The sequence below is a fragment of the Ostrea edulis genome, chromosome 9 (assembly GCF_947568905.1).
Source record: "Ostrea edulis chromosome 9, xbOstEdul1.1, whole genome shotgun sequence".
NCBI lineage: Eukaryota > Metazoa > Mollusca > Bivalvia > Ostreida > Ostreidae > Ostrea > Ostrea edulis.
The window spans coordinates 61,870,072-61,891,659 of NC_079172.1; the positions used below are offsets into that span (position 1 = coordinate 61,870,072).

Here is a 21,588-nt window from a genome sequence, read left to right on the forward strand (position 1 = left end):
TAATTTGGCAATGTCCTATTGTTCAACAATTTTTGGATAACTTTATTTTTCTATATCAGTCATAACATTTTAATCTAAATCTAAATGTTAGATTTTTCTTTTTTTTGGTGAAAAAAAAAATCCAATAATAATGTTTCAAATTTTATTAATACTACATTAATGCTAATGAAGCAATACATATATAAAGTTCGTTGTCAGAATACCTGTCCATCTTCTCAAGGTTTCTTAAATCCACTCCTATTTCAAATCTCTGAAACACATGTACCATGCTAATGATGATAAACGTAATGATTCCATTACTTTCTGGCAAATATGGTCTGTTATTCTATAAGTTTTTTATTTCAGTAATGTCTTAATATTGATCCCTTGAAGGTGCACTGCTATCACTTTCTTTCTTTCCAATCTTACATTCTATAAATCTATCTTTATATCTGTTCTTTTTTTCTCTCTCATTCTCTCATTAAAATAGACTACAATGAAATACGAAATATTGAACAAATCATCAATCTGTACTGACTGTGAATATACTTAGATATGCATTTATTATATATATGCTTGTACTTTTGAAATAACATTGTATGCATCTTCATAAAAAAATTAAAAAGAAAAAAGAAAAAGTTTTAAATGCCACTACAAGACACCAAACAAGGCAAACACAAAATCTATATATAGAGAGAAAGACCAGGGGGTTAAGAAGGGCTGTAAGTATGTTAAGAGAAACCATGTCGAACGACTCGATCGAAGGGAAGCTGAAAATGTCAGTAGGAAAGGAAACATCAACACTCTATATAACATAGTAAGGCAACTGAGTGGCAGAACATCCAACTTTAATACACCAGTGAAATATAAAAATGACATTGTTAAAACAAAACCCGAAGAACAACTAAAACGTTGACAAAAGCATTTTCAAAAACTGCTAAACAGACGCCCTCCAACAGATCCACCAAACATAGAAGAGAGACAAGTTCTGGACATCAAGACAGAGAGAATAACTAGAACAGAGGTAACATCTGAAAAGTGGGAAAGCGGCTGGAATAGACAGTATCCCTCCGGAGGCTAATAAAGCAGTGGATAACATCTCCATTGATAAATTCCACCATCTTCTGAACAAAATATTGGAGGAGACCATCGGTATCAGACAAGGATGTATACTTTCCCCCTTCTCTTTCTGGTGTTACTAGACAGGGTCAGCCGAACAGCATATAACACACCGTTGGGCATCAAATGGACACCGCAGTCATGTCTGGAAGATCTTGATTTTGCTGATATTTGCCAGCTTTTCCATTGCCACCAAGACTCACAAACACAAGCATACAACAAAGGTGGAACTATATGTAAATCCAGCCTATACCAAATCTTTTAGGGTACACGTAAAAAGTAAGAAGGAAACAAGCCAGAAAAAGAAAACCCCAACTAGCATCTATTATTCTAACACCCATCTGGAGGAACAAAGCTCTCGGAACACGCAGTATAGCGATCTATGTGAGCGGATCATAGGATCTGATTTTAATTAGATTGTCTCTTTGTCAGTTTTGTTTCATTCAGTCAACCCCACATTTAATAATTACAGAGATCTTTAATAACATAATTTTTCCAATGGGGGTTAAGTTTCTTTTCTTCCATTGTTCTACAACTATTTTGATTTTAACTAATATTTTGTCATAGTTTAATCTAATAATTTTTGAGAGATCTACATCATAGTAGATGCCAAGAAGTTTAAAGTTAGTTGTCCAAACGAATGCCAAATCTGGACAAAGTTTGTCTTCAGAGTATTTCTTACTACCTATCCATACAGGTTTTTGGTTTAGTAAGTTCCGACATATTATAAAATTCCTTTATTTCTGATATTAAGGCCCTTAGTGACTTCTGAACAGTCAAGTATCATCATTGTGTCGTCTGCATATTGAGACATTCAAATTCTGTATTTCCTATTTCAATACCTTTGATATCTTTATTGTTTCTAATTTTTATAGATAATATCTTTGCACATAAAAGAAAAATATACGGAGATATTAGGTCACCTTGTCGACATCCATGACCTAGTTTGGAAAAAAAATAGATAAAAACCCAGCCTGTGTTACTCAAGAGTTTGAGTTATATTGAAAAGGCCTTATCCATTTATAAAAGCATGAACCAAAATTGAAAAATTCTATAGTCTCTTGAATAAATTTCCATGACACTGAGTCAAAAACTCTTTCAAAGTTTATCATGCCCAGCAGTGATGGAATATCCTTTAAATCTGTAAATTCTATCAGATCATATACAAGACGTGTATTTTCTCCGATATCTCTCTCAGGTATAAATCCTGTCTGATCAGAACTTATTATGTTGGGAAGAATATGTTTTATTGGCTGTGCTATGCAACTTGATCCAACTTTATAAATGATATTGGTTTCCTATTGCTTAGTTAATATTTACTTTTACCCTCTTTAGGTTTACATGTTATTATCCCTTGTTTTTGGTTCGAGGAAAGTTCACCAGTTTCATAGCCATATTTCAATGAACGAACAACTAAATGACCCAAATTTTTCCATTTATTTTTTTAAATTCAGCCGTAAAACCATCACTACCTGGGCTTTTATTGTTTGACATGTTTTATAACACATTTATTGCTTCTTTAAATGAAGTATTTCCTTCTAACGAAGAACTTTGATGTTCATCCAACTTTGGGACATTCTAGGTTTTAAGATTTGAGTTTTCATTTTCTAAAGATTGTCTTGCGTACAATGTTTTATAAAATAATTCCACTTCTGAGAGAATTTCATTTTGTTTTGTGATTTCCGTCTGCATATTATTTTCAATTCTAATTAATTTGGGAATAACTTTATTTTGAAATTGTGAAAAAATTTCTTTGCATTTTCTCCTTTCCTCTATCTTGTATCGTCTGACATCCAATTTTTTGTACTGCATATAACCAGGTCAGCAGCAACTTAAGCTTTGAAGAGATTACGAGACGAGTTTCGAGGCAAGGTATGGAACCCTTGAACTATCATATCCCGCCCTCAGCTTGGGGCTGTAGGGATACCACCTGGGGTGTTGCATCACTTTTCAGATCAGAATAAATGTTTTTAGACCTGTTCTTGCAAATTCACACGTTTCAACTTTGACAGATCCGCCTACTTAGATAGAGATTGACCATTGACATAAACTCAACAAAGTTCGATTTGAGAAATTCTTGGGCTAATTCATATCACAACGGTAAAAAGAGTAATAGACAAGCATAACGAAACGAAATACAGCCCTATGATCTGACATTAAATTTGATACAGATTAAATACAGGTAGATCGTAGAAACCAATTCCCAATGACACAGTGAAACTGGAAAGAGGTGTCAAAGTTGAAAATCGCGAACACGTGTGAAAATGTTCTCTCTAAAGATCAAACATCAAGTACAACAATTAATTTTCAATTTAAAATTTGGAAACGCTTAATCCAAAAACTAAAAAGAAAATTCACAGTTCTAAAATCACAGTTAAATAATGATTTATCATTTATAAACCCTTTATAAAACACATGTTCATGACAATGTAAACTCATAAAAATAAACTTAAAAATTCAGAAATTTCATTTATCACCGGCGCTGGAGGAAATGTACATCAATGGTGACACACAAAGACATCTCGCAGTAGCAGAGTGTTTAGTCGTGAATAAACCAAAGCACCTGTTCATGCAAATCGCGAATGCGTCTAATAATTACATTCATTTGACCGCCGGAAGAATTGTACCACCGACAAGCAGCTAGTAGGTATTTATTCCTTGGATGAAAATACGGCGATCGGTACTTCAAAACTTTTGGATTTATCATCATCCGTATTATCAGAAAAACAAAATGTTTTATCACTATGTTTAGTTTTTGGGAAACGATATATAATATATATGTATCAGAGTTGGAATTTGATAAAAATAATTTTATCAGAGTTGGAATCTAATAAAAATAATTTAGTGGTAATTCATAATTGAGTTTAGCGAATAATGGTTATGCACATTATATAATTGATATCAAATGAATTTTTAATAAAATATTGTGAAACAATATTCTAAGGAGTGTAGCCGACTCTGCCCAGGTAAAAAGCCTATATAAATAAATAAGTGAATATAGTGTTGTGTGTTAATAAATGAATATAGAAGTATTCTTGTGTGTTAATACATGTGTATAATTTTACTACTGTGTTATAGGCTATAGCTGTAATGATAATGATACATTAAATACAATTATTGTATCAACATAGAATACTCTACTTGTGTTACTGGCCTATGATAAATACACGTTTATTTTATTTATTTATTTTTAATTCTCGTGTACAGATTATATTCCGAAGTAAGTGTATATGTATATATATATATATCATATACATACACACCTGATTCTGAAAGTATTTTTATAACGTTCCTCAAATAGACAATATCATTATTTTGATTTGTTAACTTAATTTAATCTTGAGTACAAGATATTTTATTAGGGAGGGGGGTTGTCATAACGACAATTCTACAGAAAATTGCTAATGTGCATATGAGATACCGATAGCGTATATTAATCTAAAAGATCTAGAAGAACAGGACTAACCAGTCCAGCGATGAGCCTGTGGAATGCAGTATTAATAAATACATTCCTACAACTGACCACGGCGCATCAGATCATGTCGAAATTTACTTATAATTAGGTTAGGGAAATTGTAGCACAGTGTTCGTGAGTATAGATGAAGGCTGTGAGAGACGGTCAGGGTTCTCCAGTAGCCAACAGGAAGAACAGGCTACTCCCCTTGACCCGTGGAACAAACTGGTCAACAGATCCAATAGCCATTGGGGTTTTAAATCTTTGAATTACTTCCAGGAACAGGACAATGGTCGTCCTAAATCCTCTCAATACCGTCAATCAAAGGAAAGACACGCAGAGATCCCGGATATTATTCCTCTAAGATATATGGATATCAAGCTTTTTGCCATAACTAGATTGAAAAAAAATAATCCTCAGTCAACAGTTTAAAAGTATGTAAGTCCATATCGGTTATGGTACGAAATTTGATATGATAATCTTAATTATTAACAGACAGTTTTCAATTTTAGTTTGTATTCAAAATAAATCACCTAAGGGTAGCCTTTGGAATGATTTATATTGCTAATTGCTGACCAACAGAACTGACCGCGCTCCACATTATATACAACGTATCAAATGGGCAGAAATCTTGTGGTTTTCTGGTATTGTCTGTCATGTTTGAAAAGTGAATAAAAACATCCGTATAAAAATATCAAGGTCAACCCGCTCTGCCATGCTAGACGAATCGGACAATATAGTAATAAAATGAAACTTCAGTCTCAACTTCCTACAAAAATAACCTCAGGCCGATCTTCAGTGACCCTTCCATATTTTTCTTTACGCTGTGCGATAAAATCAGCATAAAAGACCGATAAACATGAGCTGAAAGTAACTTCCTACATGAAAAGATATTTCTAATTAAAGTACATCGGACCCAAAATATTTACTACTATATTCCTTTAAGGATAGCTGCAATGCACAGTGTAATATGATCTTTTCACCAGAATTTCTATGATTTATTTTGAAAACCACATGCACGAACCATTTATATTAATCAAAGAAATAATAAGAATACTGATGAATTGATAATACATTCGTGTGTTCAACGCGAAAGCATCGGCAATCTCAGTTAGCCACGATGTCGGACTCCGAGGCAGCAGTGAATTCGGGGGGAGGGGTAGGGATCCAGAGAGCTGGGGAAGACAGGGGAGGACAAGGAATGGGCGTGGCTCGTGAAGACACGAGGGGGACGATCATGTACTCGGTGGGCAGTGTACCCCCGATTCACCTCACCATTCTGTTTGGATTTCAGGTATGTACAGTACATATTACGAATGTTAAAAAGTTCTAATGAATGATATGGTGCAATGCGTGCATAGAATGTTTGGTTAACGTTATGGTTAAACCACTCGCTTCTCGCGACCCGAGTTCGATCCTCGTGATCAGCATTGGTTGTATGTGAGAAGGTATGGTGGTCGCCCACTGGGCACGCGAGTTTCCTCCGCATACTCCAGCCTCCCCCCCCCCCCCCCCAATGATCCTCTAGCGCCATGCAAGTCGGTAAATAGCTAGTACATAACTAATGGTCATTGTGTGTATGCCCGACTTTAAAAGTAAAGTTTAGCATTATTCATACGATGAAAACAAGCGAAAAGTGAACGATGAAGATAATTCCATAATAATAATGATTTACTGACAAAAATAATAGATATGAATAATAATATCTATAAGATAACTAAATGAAAATTGAATTGGTGCATCCAGCTGGCAAAATAAGTTATGATATGGATCACTGGTGTATCAATTGACGTGCGTTATTCACTTGCTACACTTCACTGATCGCTTGAATGAGAAATAACATCCATAGTTTATAGAGGCATCTCCCATCTGTTAAAAGTGCAATCTAGGTCAATGTCAATGTGTTAACCTGTGGTGGTTAATCAATAAATGTCACGTGTTGTTTTCTTTGTTGCATTACTCCACCTTTAACAATCAATGTCATATCGTCGCAAGCCACGCCTATTGTCTCCGTTTACACTACGTCAACTCGTCGCGGGGGCCTAGAGGTTATAGCGTTCGCCCCGCATGAGGAAGGCCGGGGTTCGAATCCCGGCCGCGACAGACCTAAGTCGTTAGAATAGGTAGTGACAGTTCCATCGCCAAACGCTCGGCATCAGGTGTTAATGTCACGGCTTCTCGAAAATGACCTTAAAAACGGATGTCCCGTGTCGCACGCTAAAGAACTCTCACTGCTCAAAGGCCGTAAGCGCCGAACAAAGGCCTAAATTTGAAGCCCTTCACCGGTCTTGGTGACGTCTCCATATGAGTGAAAATTTTTCTCGAGAATCAATCACTACGTCAAATGCCTTGGCTGTATGATTAAAAAAAAATCCTCACCTTCATGAATATTTATGTCAGACAAATAATCAACCAATCGATGAGCTTCCATGATTTTTTTTTTTGGTGAAGATAACGAACAGTGATCAATCTCATAACTCCTACAAGCAATACAAAATAGATAGTTGGGCAAACACGGACCCCTGGACACACCAGAGGTGTAAAGAAAATCATTCGCCCGTAGCGGAATAATCCGAAGATTGCCGATTGAGAACAAACTGGACACTTTTTAGCTGTTGTAAGTAATGGACGCATCTTGTTGACTTCACCGGTGTAATAAAACCGTATAATATGCGTAACCCCGCCGCTCTCTTTAGATAATTGTCCGATAAAGTCTAGTCTTTCAGATTTCAACACATCTACTTTACCCCGAATTTCCTCATCAAGTTTGCGTATACAATCAAGTTTATTAACATAAAATTTACAAGCGTAAGTAACCATGCTGTAATGCGAATTTCATTTAATAAATATTTATAAACTTAACTTGCTTCAGTAAACAGGGACCTGTAGCCTTTTTTGTCCGTTATTACTTTTAAGCAGATACTGCATGTTTTAGTTGTGGGCGCAGCCATTAAAATATCGGAAATCTGTTATTCTGACTGTGATTGGTTAAAAATATTATTGTATCATTTCATAAATATTCATGAAAATCGAGAGTTTCATTGATTATGCAGCCACGGTATGAGGTAGGGTAGGTACTGCCAGACTCAGTAACCGTGGCTAGCGACGATGCATGTTGTATTCCTCCACCTTTAACAATCAATGTCACGTGTCGTATTTCTATATTGTGCTGTTCTATCTTTGACAATCAATGTCACGTGTCGTACTTCTATATTGTGCTGTTCTATCTTTGACAATCAATGTCACGTGTCGTACTTCTAAATTGTGCTGTTCTATATTTTAAAACAATCAATGTCTCGTGTCATACTTCTATATTGTGCTGTTCTATCTTTCACAATCAATGTCACGTGTCGTACTTCTATATTGTGCTGTTCCACCTTTAACAATCACTGTAGTATGTTGTACCTCTGTAGTGTACTTCTAAGTTTTACAATAATCGTCATGAGTTGTACTAATACATGTAACTAGTGTAGTCACCACTATATGCTATGAAGCGCGTTATATAAATTTTAAGGTGACCGGATAGGGTCATGTGCAAAAGTGTAATAGCGCGTTTCTTAAAACGCGAATACACAACACGCCGTCGCACTGTCACGCTAACACACAATACAAATATATGTACGTGTTGTGTGATAGCGCGATAGCGTGTAAGCCAAACTTCCACCAGAGTTTGTTTGCTCACAAATTAAAATCTTTCAGTTAGGCGTTATGGGATAGTGATTTCTTAGGAACTACAAAACCACTCGGCCGCGTATACTGTGTGACGTCACTGTAGAATGACGAAAAAATACAACTTCAAACGTTCAAAATAAAAACGTAAACATCAAGTTCATTACTTTACACTATAATTTGAACAGAGTCTCCCTATTTTTTTAGTGATATTTTGATCATTTCATGTTTAAAATAAAATCCATACCTTTATATCAATACTCAACAACAGCACGTTGTGTATTAGCGCAGTAGCGCGACAACTGCTAGCGTGACAGTGCGAAGCGGCTTGATGTGTATTAGCATGATAGCGCGACAGCGTGTTGTGTTTTAGCGTGATAGCGCGACGGCGTGTTTTGTGTTAGCATGATAGCGCGACGGCGTGTTTTGTGTTAGCATGATAGCGCGACGGCGTGTTAGCGTGACGGCGCAACGGCGTGTTGTGTATTAGCGCGATAGCGAAACGCGCTGTTGTGCTTTTGCTCTTGGCCCTATCGAGACACTGTAAGATTTACTTCAGTTGTTAACTGTTTCTTCTGTTTCTTTTTTTGCAAAAAGACAAGGTTTGCTTTAGTTTCTCTTTTGTTTTCTTATTTTTTCTATAGCAAGCTATGATGCTAGTGGGAGGTACCATTTCTTTGCCCTTCATTCTCACCACTTTGTTCTGTCCAGAAAATGAGAATCAAGTTCGATCGCAGCTGTTAAGTATTACCATGTTCATGTGCGGGATCGCCACCATTCTGCAATGCCTTGTAGGCGTCAGGTACATTATTCCACTTATATATATCTATGTAGAAAGATGCTTTGTTTGCCTTGCTCTTTTGCTTTTTCAAAATATTTCTATAGAATGATGTACCAGTATATAAATAACCGAAATGATATTTAAAATGCGCAAAAAGGGTTGAAGTTACTTTGATGTACAAGTTATGGAGGTCAAGCGACTACTGAATAAGATTCCTGTAATTTTTGCTTTCATACAAAATGTCGCATAATGATCTCCTAAATAGATTATGAATAAGGTGCAAGCATTTTTCTCCTTTAATTTAAATCGTTTGATACATTAACGGAGCACAGCATCATTTTGTGTTTACTACAAAACTAAATCGAGATTTTCAATATAGTATATTTGATTATACAGATCTGCATCGATTTTGAAACCGCTAGAATCTGCGAATCAACGCCTAGAGATTCTTTCACATTAGAGATTCTTTCACAATAAGCGAAGGTGGTTGGATATGTTTTAGATTTGATAGAGTAATATAGCTGTTTTGTTTTTAGCGTTTTTAAAAATAAGATTTTCCCGTCAAACGAGTGTTCGAAGGGAAAACAATGTATTGCTATATCAATTACCAAAATGAAATTTGCCAAAATTGTCTTTTGCTACAATATTAGAAAGGTAGTTTTAGGTCTTTTATCACAATACTCGAATTCACGTTTCTGGGACCTTAACTCTGAATCTAGATTTTAGTGCTTTCAAACGGACCATCATTGTCATCATTCTCGGATGCCTCGGCCTCCTTTTGATGTTTTATATTGTAGATTACCCATTATACAGGGTGGATCCCACACGTATGTAGCGCCCATAATGGTGATGATGTCACTAGAGCAATTTAGATGTCCAGCAAGCAGTAGGTGAACAATTGTGCTTTGTAATATTATAGTACAATGAAAATATTGTTAAAGACCAAAACCATGCGACAAACAAACTGATCGAATTGCTTTTAACTATGGGCACGAATTGTGCTCCTTTGTTACAGGACCTGTTTTTATATTCATATGAAGCAGAATTGATACAGAAACTTCTACGTGAGAAGAAAAAAATCTCTTGCTGTGGCCTTCAATTCGACATTTAGATATATCGTCGACGTATTATCTATTAGTAATAATAACGTTCATTCCTATGTCGATTGGATATATCACTGCGAGCTCGAAATAAAAGACACCACAGAGTCGTCCACTTCTACTATTAACGGGAAACTAATAACTCAACTTTATGACAAACGGAATGATTTCAGCTTCTCCATCGTTAACTTCCCATATTTATATAGAAATATTCCATTATCACCTGTATATGGTGTTTATATCCCTCAATTGATTCGATACGCAATAGCTTGTTCGGCGTATGGTCAGTTTTTAAATCGAGGCAAGCTACTGACAAACAGGTTGATGATACAGGGGTTTCAACAGTCTCGATTGAAGTAAGCATTTCGCAAATTCTATGGTCGTTATAATGATCTAGTTTGCCAATACAACCTATTAATGGGTCAAATGCTGCCTGACGTGTTTCATACTGATTGTTAGGCCGTTCGTGGCACACTGATTTTGACTACGGATGACTCCGTTCAACTGATCAATATATAGGGTTCACCTCGGATGTGACCGGTCGACAGGGGATGCTTACTTCTCCTATGCACCTGATCCCACATCTAGTATGTCCAGGGGTCCATCTTTGCCCAACTATCTATTTTGTAATGAAAATTATCATTGTTAATAGATAATACGTCGTCGATATATCTAGATGTCGAATTGAAGGCCACAGGAAGAGATTTTTTCTTCTCACGCAGAAGTTTTTGAACAAATTCATAGAATCAGCTTGTAGACAGTCACTGCGAGGGAATATACCTTGTGGAGGTTTTGTTTGTTTTCGTTATCTGGAATTCTATTTTTCAAAAATGACACTGTTTGTGGTAAACTAAACACACTAAAATATAAATTTAGGAATGAGCGGTCTTTCAACTTCGTTTTGATTTCCCCTTCTTCAACAAATGAAGAGGCCCACCAGTTACCCCTTTACAATCACAGTACATTCTTTTTATCCCAGGTGACGTGTTGTCCAGAAGTAACAACACCGGCATAAGCTGGGAAATAAGAATCCGGGAGGTAAGGGTTAAACAAACTATAGTGTGTTTAAGGATTTGAGGAATACCACAAGTACATGCGTAGTATTTTGACCGATTAAACTGGAACCTACAAGATATTCATTATCCTATTAATTCCACATCCAGTCATGTGTTCACAGTTGACATACAGGTATAAAGGTTATTATGTCAATTATTGCCTTTTCACTACGCATAAAGCCCTTCCATTTCATGTTTTAGTACATCAATACTAATACATGTATATTTAATTCTTTGAAATGAAATAAGTACCAAACTTTAAGTCCCTTTTTGATATTGTGATATCATACAGAGAGGAATCACCTGGAAAGCGAATGAAATGATTATTTTGTTTGGTCCTTGGAAAATTATTAAGTAAACTAGTGATGTATAATAGCGTGTGATGGCAGTAGATTGATAGCCAGTCTTTACCGGGTGCCACGACCAGGATCTAGTGTTCACATTTAAAGCGTCGCCTGGTATTCTGGTATAGGTAACACCGGTTTTAATTGATAATGTAAATCTCTTCCATTTAATATGTTAGATTTGTCTGGGTTTATATCTCCAAGAAATCAGATTTAGAAAACGAATTGTTCGAGTCTTTTCGATTCTAACTGTGACAAAATCCGATTCAGTTTTACAGTTGAGATTCTTAAATCGGATAAAGATTACCTTTATCATTCACTTACGATCCCTTCTCCCTCATTTTTCAACTATCATGAACCACGCGGCATCATCTTGTGGTTTAAATTCGTGGTTTCTGGAATCCACATCTGCTACATATACATGCACAATCAAACAAGTCAGAATCTTAAATCGGATTCGGTTTCACTTAATCCGAATTTGGTTTCGAAGCAGGTAAATAAAGTATCATTTTAATCAAGTAATTATATATGGTGTAGAATCCTTTACGACTGTGGTAAATCTGTTTTAGAATACAGAGCACCTGTTGTTCTCTATATTTAAGGTACAGGGTAACCTAATTCTAGCCTCAGTGACCCAGGTACTGGTTGGTAGCTTGGGTCTGATTGGCGTCATCCTGAGGTTCGTGGGACCTCTAACAATTGCTCCCACCATCTCACTCATTGGACTGTCCCTGTCTAAAGTGGTATCCGACTTCTGCGGCAAACAATGGGGGATATCATTGTTGTAAGTTATGATTTATTCTGCATTTTTCAGTGTATCCCGTTTCCACGAAATAAAATGATTTAGGCTTTTTGTGAAATATTTTTCATTGCAAGTGCAACGTAAATTTGGGATCAGTCGATTACATCTTATAGGTACTGCGAATTCTGTTCTTGAGGTAATCATGACTGACGAGAGGTAACGAAAGCTATTAGTGATTATTTCATGTAATGAGTCATTGATATGTTTTATCTGAGAACTAAGTAAACATGAAGAATCGCTCTGAACCCTTATCTTTTAAAATGTTGCATTTGACAGACACTATACTACCACTTTACTAAATAAAAATAGCTCATGAAATGATTCTTTTTCAGAACCCTTGCGTTGTTGCTCCTGTTTTCAAACTTTATAAACAAAGTCCAGGTTCCACTCCCGAGCATTTCCATCAAGAAGAAATGTCACATGACCAAACTTCCAATCTTCCAGCTATTTCCAGTGGTTCTGACTATCGCCATCGTTTGGTCGTTTTCCTTTATTTTGACTGAGACTGGTGTATTTCCTAGTAACAGCACAGAGCCTGCATTCAGAGCCAGAACGGATTCTAAAGTCAGCATTTTATATGAAGCTCCTTGGTTTATGTTTCACCTCCCTCGTAAGCATCGCCATCTTGATATGTTTTAATCACTCATACTTATTGTTGGTTGGTTGTTTGTTTCACCTCCCTCGTAAGCATCGCCAAATTGATTCATTTTTTGATTGATATGTTTTCAACACTCCTAATTATACCATGAATTTAAATGTAATCAATTGTGAAGTTAATGTTTCGTAATATGGGGAGTATAGATACAAAGGAGGCGGACAGTATATAATTGTATGATTGGCAAAATTTTCCCACGCTTCCACTGTTTATCAAATATCCCGTAATACAAACAGCACTCATATGTTGTAAATGAAGGCCAGGGAGTACAAAAAATCCAGTGAAGATTGATACCATAGGGGTTTTCATAATGTCAATCAATCACAGATACACGAATTAATTTCCTGTGAATACATAGGGAAGAGTTTGGGGAGGTTTGAAATATGACGTTATTAAATCGAATTTCTCAAGAGATATAATATCCAGCTTTGGGCGAAATGCATATATATATATATATATATATATATATATATATATATACACACAATTATATATATCTTTATATATAACAATCTCAAAAATATCTATGAATAATTTGAGAATTATCTATAAGAAGATATAAATCAAAGATATGTGGCCTGGAGGTTATAAAACTTTTATCGTACTCATACTCAAACTCAGCCATTTTTGTTTTGGGTATAACTCTGAGCAAGCTTTGAAACATACTCGAAAAATCTTGAGCATGTACTCCATTTGAGTGTGAGAATGATTTTATAAAAGTTTTATAACCTTCGCTTTTGAGTATGTGTACGATTTAGAGAACATGGTTTGAGTCTGAGTATGAGAATGTGCTCAAAAAAGTTTTATAACCTCCAGGCATCATGTCCTTAACGCATTTATAGATACATTGTATTGAGGTTTATATGTGAAGTTTATTGGGCAGTGCTTTTATCTAGAAATAAAATGTATTGGAAGAGTATACGTTTATGAAAATGTAAACCTAATGACTTATGGGAGTTATAAATATTCTAATTAGAAATTGCATTTTCATTTTCCTTTAGTTCCCTTTGGGATACCAACATACAGTGTTGCTGGGTATATGGGTATGATGGCTGCAACTATTTCTTCCATTTTTGAATCTGTTGGAGATTATTTCGTAGCTGCGCGGTTGTCTGAAGCACCTAGTCCGCCTGCGCACGCAATCAACAGAGGTATTGCTATAGAGGGGTTTTCAAGCATCATATCCGGTTTGATGGGACCAGGGCATGCGACCACGTCATACAGTAACAATATCGGGATAATTGGAATTACAAAAGTATGTACCGTAAAATATCTTTATTTCATTCTATTGTATACACGGAAGTACTAACGAAATCAGCTCTTAGAAAAATATCAATACACTACTCAAGAGACGTCCGAAAGTAAACACAAGAAAAATATTAATGCACTACTGAATAGAAGTCCGAAAGTGAACACAAGTAAATATCAATACACTACTCAAAAGACGTCACAACGTGAACACAAAAACATTCATTTCCTTACAAGTCTCTAAAATTGTGACTTGGGATCACAAAACATACTAGGACATCATCGAAACTTTCAATCATCTGTAGGATGCTTATTGATTATAAAGCTGAAACTCAGAATTTGTAATTTACAGCACACTGGTGATTTGATATTGCAAAAATATTTTGGACCAACTGAAGCATATATTTATTTCAGTGTAAAATCTTTAATGATCCTGTGGAGGATTTGAAAATAAGTTTTGTTGATGAAATGCAATACAAATGAGTACAACCAAGTACTTGGTCTCAATTCTTCAGGTTGCCAGTAGAACGGTGTTTGCTACAGCTGGGGCAATCCTTGTTTTATGTGGAGTAGTTGGAAAAGTTGGTGCAGTCCTGGCAATGATCCCGGATCCAATAATCGGGGGGACTCTTCTATTAGGACTGGGTATGGTAGTTTCCGTCGGAATTTCAGGTAGGTATTACAGTGACGTTCAAATGTCAAATCCTGTCCTTCTTTCTTTCAAGAGTCTTGAATTATAGCAAGTATTCATAAAGAGATCCAATTTTCACTTACGCTACCTGTTGCCGTTTAAAATATTTGGAAGGCGATCAATCTTGTAACTCCCACAAGAAAAACAAAATAAAGAGTTTGGCAAACACGGGCCCCTGGACATACCAGAGGTGGGATTAGATACAAAGGAGGTGTAAGCATCCCCTGTCGACCGGTCACACCCGCCGTGAACCCTATATCTCGATCAGGTAAACGAAGTTAACCGTAGTCAAATCAGTGTGCCAAGAACGGCCTAACAATCGGTATGAAACACATCAGACAGCAATAGACCCAATTATACATTGTATTAGCGAACTATATCGTTATACCGACCATAAAATTTGTGAAATGCTGACTTTAAACGAGACTGTTGATGCCCCTTCACCATCAACTTGTTTGTCAGTAGCCTACCTCGATTTAAAAACTGATCATACGCAGAACAAGCTCTTGCGTATCGAATCAGTTGAGGGATGTAGACACCCTATGTGGGTGATGATGGAACGTTGCTGTATAAATATGGGAAGTTGACGATGAAGAAGCTGAAATTATCCCGTTTGTCATAAAGCTGAGTTGTTAGTTTGCCGTTAATACATGTATCTATTTTCAAGAAAATATCTAAGTATGAAACAGGTGGACGACTCTGTGGTGTCTTTTATTTCGAGGTCACAAGGATATATCGAATCGACATATGAATGAAAAGGATTATTGTTAATAGATTAAAATCTCATCCAGAATGTTCTATGGTAAATATACGAAACAATCGTGGTTAAATGTGACCAAGTTTAAAATATTTAAATTCTGCAAATCTGAATTTTTTGTCTTCAAAAATAGTGTCCACTGTGGTGCCGATTTAAGATGGCTCTTTATCAAAAATAAATTATTCTGGTAGGAATTTAAAAGTGGTCAACACATAAATATTGGATTATATTTCATATTTAAAGCAGATTGATTAAATCAAAGGAAATTTTTCTGTTTTTAACGCCTCGGGTTTTGTTTGGTAGTAAGAATTGACACTCACTTTCAATCGTGAATCTAATTGATCCTTTTACACTTTGCTGCGTTAATTTTGCATTTGTGTTCTGATGAAGTCTAGGTTAAATGAGTTTTATCCAGTTTTACAGTTCTGTGAAATGTTCTCCACAAGAAACATCACAATCCTTGGGTTGTCCTTCTTGATGGGTATCATGATCCCCGAGTGGTTGGTTGAAAACGAGGACAAAGTTAAAACAGGTTTCATTCTCCTTCTTCTTCACTGTCTATATCTATGATATCTACTTTACATTTCATAATTTTGAAGAAAAAAGGTGATCATTCTAACACTTAGTCATTATTTGTATAGTGTCATATCTTAATCTGCATTTATTGATTTCCTCACTGGAACTTAAATGAATATGTTTTTAAAAGAACAAGTGTATTTGACAAAATACACAATTCTATATACTGAAGTTATAAAGATTGCATACTGTCTCGTAAATTTGACAATGGCGTTACCAAAGTTTTCACTACATGCCGATAGGTTCCGAGGATGTAGATCAGGTGATCAAGGTGCTGTTCGGAACAGCTTCCTTTACAGGAGGTTTCATTGGATTCTTCTTAGATAACATCGTTCCAGGTGAGTATGTGCAATATTGGGAATATCTAACACTATATTACTGGGAAATCGGTAGAGATAAAGATAGAATGGAGAACGATATATAGAGGATATCTATATTGCGTGTTTTTATATTTGGTTTATCCAACGAGTTGATATGGTGTACTTATTCGCGAGGCTTGCCTAATATGGTTATGATGAACCCTTAGTAGAAATGCAAACATCCACTGCAGGAATTATCGCTGTCTGCCAAAATGATATAATCCTGAGACATGACGTGTAATAGTTGTACGTTTACAAGTCGATACGAATGTGTAAGCAAAGTGATTTGTATGAACGATACAACTCATGGACCTCTTCTAAATATAATTTGAAAATAAAACTTGACACTAAAATTTCGCAACTTGCAAGTGGGTCTCATTCAAGTTGGGTGTATGGTGTTGGGGAACTCCTCTTTCGGAGCTTACTTTGTGACTTGTTTGTACTTTATCAACATATAGGTACGGAACATGAGAGAGGAATAAAGCGCTGGATTGAAGCAGACGATCCCTCACCTACGAAGAACGAGACATTAGATGTGTATATATTTCCTGCTTTGCAAAAGTACTTGGATAGAGTGGCATGCTGCAGATACTTCCCCTTGTCTCCGACCTTCACCTCTCCAAGGTCACCATGTGGGACTGCGAAACACGAAATGAACACGGATGGGATCGTTACTGAAATCCACCTACAGGACGTAAAAACTGAATGATGACTGACACATGTTTTACTAGTAGAATTTATACTTTACACAATTTTTACAGGTTCATATCTTTTTATATATCTTTCTCATCATGCTTTACTGATGAGGGGACATGGGATAGTGAAAGTTGTATTTAGTAGCTATGTATTATAAGACTTCTCTATTAGTCTATATTTAATGTAACGATTCCAAACTTCAATAATCATAACTGTTCTAAATTCTTCTTACAAAATGTAGAAGTTAAATTGCAAAGATGTTGAGATACTTCAGTCGAATGACAGCTAAAAGTCATCAACTTCTCAGGGAAAGATAATGATGTTACATATTCTATAGTCCTTTGTGGTACTCAGGTACAAACCAACGACGTTCTATTAGTTGCGACAAATGTTCACATTGAAATCAACAATGTTATAAAATAATTTTTCAGAGATGATCAAAAACATTGCAAACACATCCAATAAAAGTACATACTAAGCATATCATATATGAAATGTATTTTATGTCATTGTATACAAAGTGTATGTGGGAATTAAAACGAGAACTTGGAATTGGCAGCACATGTAGCCTTTTCATATGGTGCGGAAAAGAATCATTTAGTTCAAAAATGTGAACTGTGTCATCGTAATGAACAGCTGTCAAAGGTGTGAACAATGTAAGCGTAATAAACAGCTATCTCAAATGATGAAATAGAAGTGTTGCATTTTAATTTCAGTTGATGCAGAAAACGTAAATTGAAGTGATAATGAAGTACACATTTACGTCTTTAAAATTTGAGCCTGGAGGTTGTTTTTAAAAAGATGTTCTATTGCATGCAGTTCTCAGCCCCCTCCATGTCAGGATCGTGTTCTATTGCATGCAGTTCTCAGCCCCCTGTATGTCAGGATCGTGTTCTATTGCAGTTCTCAGCCCCCTGTATGTCAGGACCGTGTTCTATTGCAGTTCTCAGCCCCCTGCATGTCAGGATCGTGTTGTGATGTGCATACACATTTCACGATCACAAGTGTAATTTCAGTCAACTGGTTTGACCAATTTTTGTGTACGCGGCGGGTATGATCGGTTAACAGGGGATGCTTACTCTTCCTAGGCACCTGATCCCACCACTGGTGTGTGTAAAGAACGGTCTAACAATTGGTATGAAACACCTCAGACCGCATTTGACCTGTCATTGGGTCAGGTTGTATTAGCAAACTATGTCGTTATAACAACTGCATTTCTGAAAATTTTATCTTTTGGTATGAAACACCTCAGACAGCATTTGACCTGTCTTTAGGTCAGGTTGTATTAGCAAACTATGTCGTTATAACGACTGCATTTCTGATGTCGTTATAACGACTGCATTTCTGAAAATCTGACCTTTTGGCATGAAACACCTCAGACAGCATATGACCTGTCATTGGGTCAGGTTGTATTAGCAAACTATGTCGTTATAACGACTGCATTTTAAAAATCTTATCTTTTGCAGTTGAAGTAAACGCAATCAGAACATGAATATTTCTAGAAAGCACCATTTCCGAAAGTTTAACAAATGCATCTTAAATCTTGGATACAAGATATTTCAGACTTTCATTTTTTTAGTAACGACTTGACCTTGGAAACCGATAGGCTTCATTCATATAAAATGTGGCTTATTTCCGAGCACATCGAGTGTGTAAAATGTTTTCGACTTGTGAGCGAGTCTAGATCACCAAATAAATGAACAAGGGAACAAACGGAGAAGTTATGATATCTCCCCGTAACACAGCCACATCAATATTTATATCATTAGGTAAAACATTCTTAACATTGCTGTCCATCAAAATCTGTTATATGTAGCCACCCATAGTAACGAAGAAACATCTATTTAAAAGCAGAATATTACGCTCTAGAAAAAATCGTTTTTCTTAATTGAGGTAAGCTACTGACAAATAAGTTTTCAACAGTCTTGATTAAAGTCGGCATATCACAAATTCTATGGTCGTTATAGTGATCTTATTTGCAAATACCCGTCGTTAGGTCGAATGGTGTATGATGTGCTTCATTCCAATTGATAGGTTGTTTTTTTACATACTGATTTTAACTACGGACTACTCCGCTTACCTGGTCAATATATAGGGCTCACGGTGGGTGTGGCTGGTCAACAAGAGGTGCTCATTCCTCCTAGGTACCTGAACCGGTCGCTGTAGCTCAGTGGTAGAACGTTCGCTTCTTAACCGGGAGGTTCAACCCACCCCTTGTGCAATGACCGCGTCAAACCTAAGGCTTAGAATAGGTAGTAACTGCTTCTTCGCCAAACGCTCGACATCAGATATGAATGTCACGGATCCTCGGAGATAACATTAAAAACGGATGCCCCGTGTCGCAGTAGGTGTGGCACGCTAAAGAACCCTCACTGCTAAAAGGCTGTAAGCGCCGAGCAAATTTGAAGACCTTCACCGTTCTTGGTGACGTCTCCATATGAGTGAAAAATGCTCTCGAGAGACGTTATAAGCAAGATACAATTAATCAATTAAAATAAGTTATGCGTGCAACCCCCCCCCCCCCCCCACCAACAACAACAACCCAACACCAACAACATCACGCCTGTTATAATATGATTCCATGCATGAGTGAAGATTACGAACAGCGGTAAATATAAAGCAAATAACCATAAATAATTTATACAAAATTGAGAGTAGAGCAAACACAGATTCCTTAAAATATAAGATGTGATATCAGGTGGCTAGAAGTAAGCATCTCCTGTTCATGCTATTGACCGGTGACACACGCCGTGAGGTCTTCTCAGAACACGTGTACACCTTTCGAATGATCTACCTTTAAATAAGAGATACACGTAGCTCTTTCTTTATAATAACGACTGATACAAAGATCAGAACAATCCGCACGGCCTACCCCGACGTCACGCCAAATTCACGTGTCTATAACTCCTCGATTATGAATAACCTTCACCTCTTATCCTTCACCTTCATCTCCTTAGATATGAATCAAATACACTAAAATACAATTCACTTTCCTCATTGATGCTGCTGAAAATATGAGATTTACCAGCATCACAAATAGATAAGACTTCTCTCATCGGAAGATAGGCGTCTGTATTTCATTATAACGTCACGAATATGGAATATCGTATTTTCATTACAGAAGTGGTCTTCCAATTCTTGAGGCATCTTCCAAATGGAAAATACCACGAGGGAACGTTTTATGTCACTTGTAAATCATCGACCTGAGTATATTCCGAATATTCTCTATTACTTCCGTTATTTTTTCGTCTGTATCGGCATTTCCCAAGGACAACATATTTTTTTTTTATTGCAAATTGTTCCGTTCGATTGGCTGACATAACTTTTTGGGGTGTTTGGAGAGACATATTTTCGTTTTGTTTTTTTTGATAGCTCCTTTACTCGTCAAATAACCGATACTACTTACAATAAAATTCTAGTTTTGACCTGTTTTATAAAAAAATAACCATTTGAATTTAAAAACTTAGTTACACACTTCGTAACATTTTCACCCCAGGTCCCGCATTTGTTTAATCTAATGCAAGTGAAAACATTCCAAGCCAACTTAAATTTTACTTGAAATTTTATAACAAATGTTTTGGTACATATTCAGATCTAAACTAAAATGAAAATAATGTCACTGTCCACGAACGTTTTGGACAACCCTCATACGTATGTATGTATAATAAAATCAGAGAAAAAAAACGTAAGTAAAGCTTTAATAGCGTCTCACACTACCCTCAGAAGCAAAATAAACAACGTTGGTAACATAGTAACGGTACATGTGTAAGTCATAATTCGCAGGAAAACAATTTGTCTTGACTGTAATGACAAAAAAGTACAGTTCTGTGTTAATCTAGCGAATTACGGAGAAAATTGCTGAATTGATTTAAAAGGATAGTATTAGATATGATACTTGTATTCGAAGCCTTCCATCCATGCAGTGATAAAATAAAATTTCACGGCTACGGTCTCAAAAATATCCCTAGGCCAATGTCCATCAACACTTCAATTTTTTTCTTGACGTGCGATAAAATCATTCTAAAAGCCCAATAAACATGAAATGAAAATACATTTTCAAACGCACATTTGTTCCAAGCCTGAATTTAGTAATGAGGTTTTCGAGATAGCTATAATGCAAAATGCACTTTCTACCAGAATTTCAATTTTTTTTTTACTAAAAATGCAAAAACCTATTCGATTCGCTTGCTTCATTTTTCTAATACTTTAATGAAAGTCAACGATTTTGCGTCGGAATATACTCAATTATAAATCGGTGGGTCTTGTGAATGACAAAATACGTCGGCAATCTCAGTTAGCCACG

The 21,588-nt window shown here is 36.2% G+C and overlaps 1 protein-coding gene across 1 annotated transcript; it reads left to right on the forward strand.

The window, feature by feature from the left end:
- Positions 1-5,672: 5,672 nt before the first annotated feature.
- LOC125658656 (solute carrier family 23 member 2-like) lies at positions 5,673-17,929 on the forward strand. The gene is made up of 12 exons (XM_056150809.1): positions 5,673-5,846; positions 8,866-9,023; positions 9,800-9,888; positions 10,979-11,000; positions 11,101-11,140; positions 12,104-12,285; positions 12,636-12,913; positions 13,960-14,213; positions 14,722-14,878; positions 16,070-16,186; positions 16,473-16,568; positions 17,048-17,929. The coding sequence occupies exons 1-12, from the start codon at positions 5,673-5,675 to the stop codon at positions 17,296-17,298; spliced, it is 1,818 nt and encodes a 605-aa protein (XP_056006784.1). The 3' UTR covers positions 17,299-17,929.
- Positions 17,930-21,588: the final 3,659 nt, after the last annotated feature.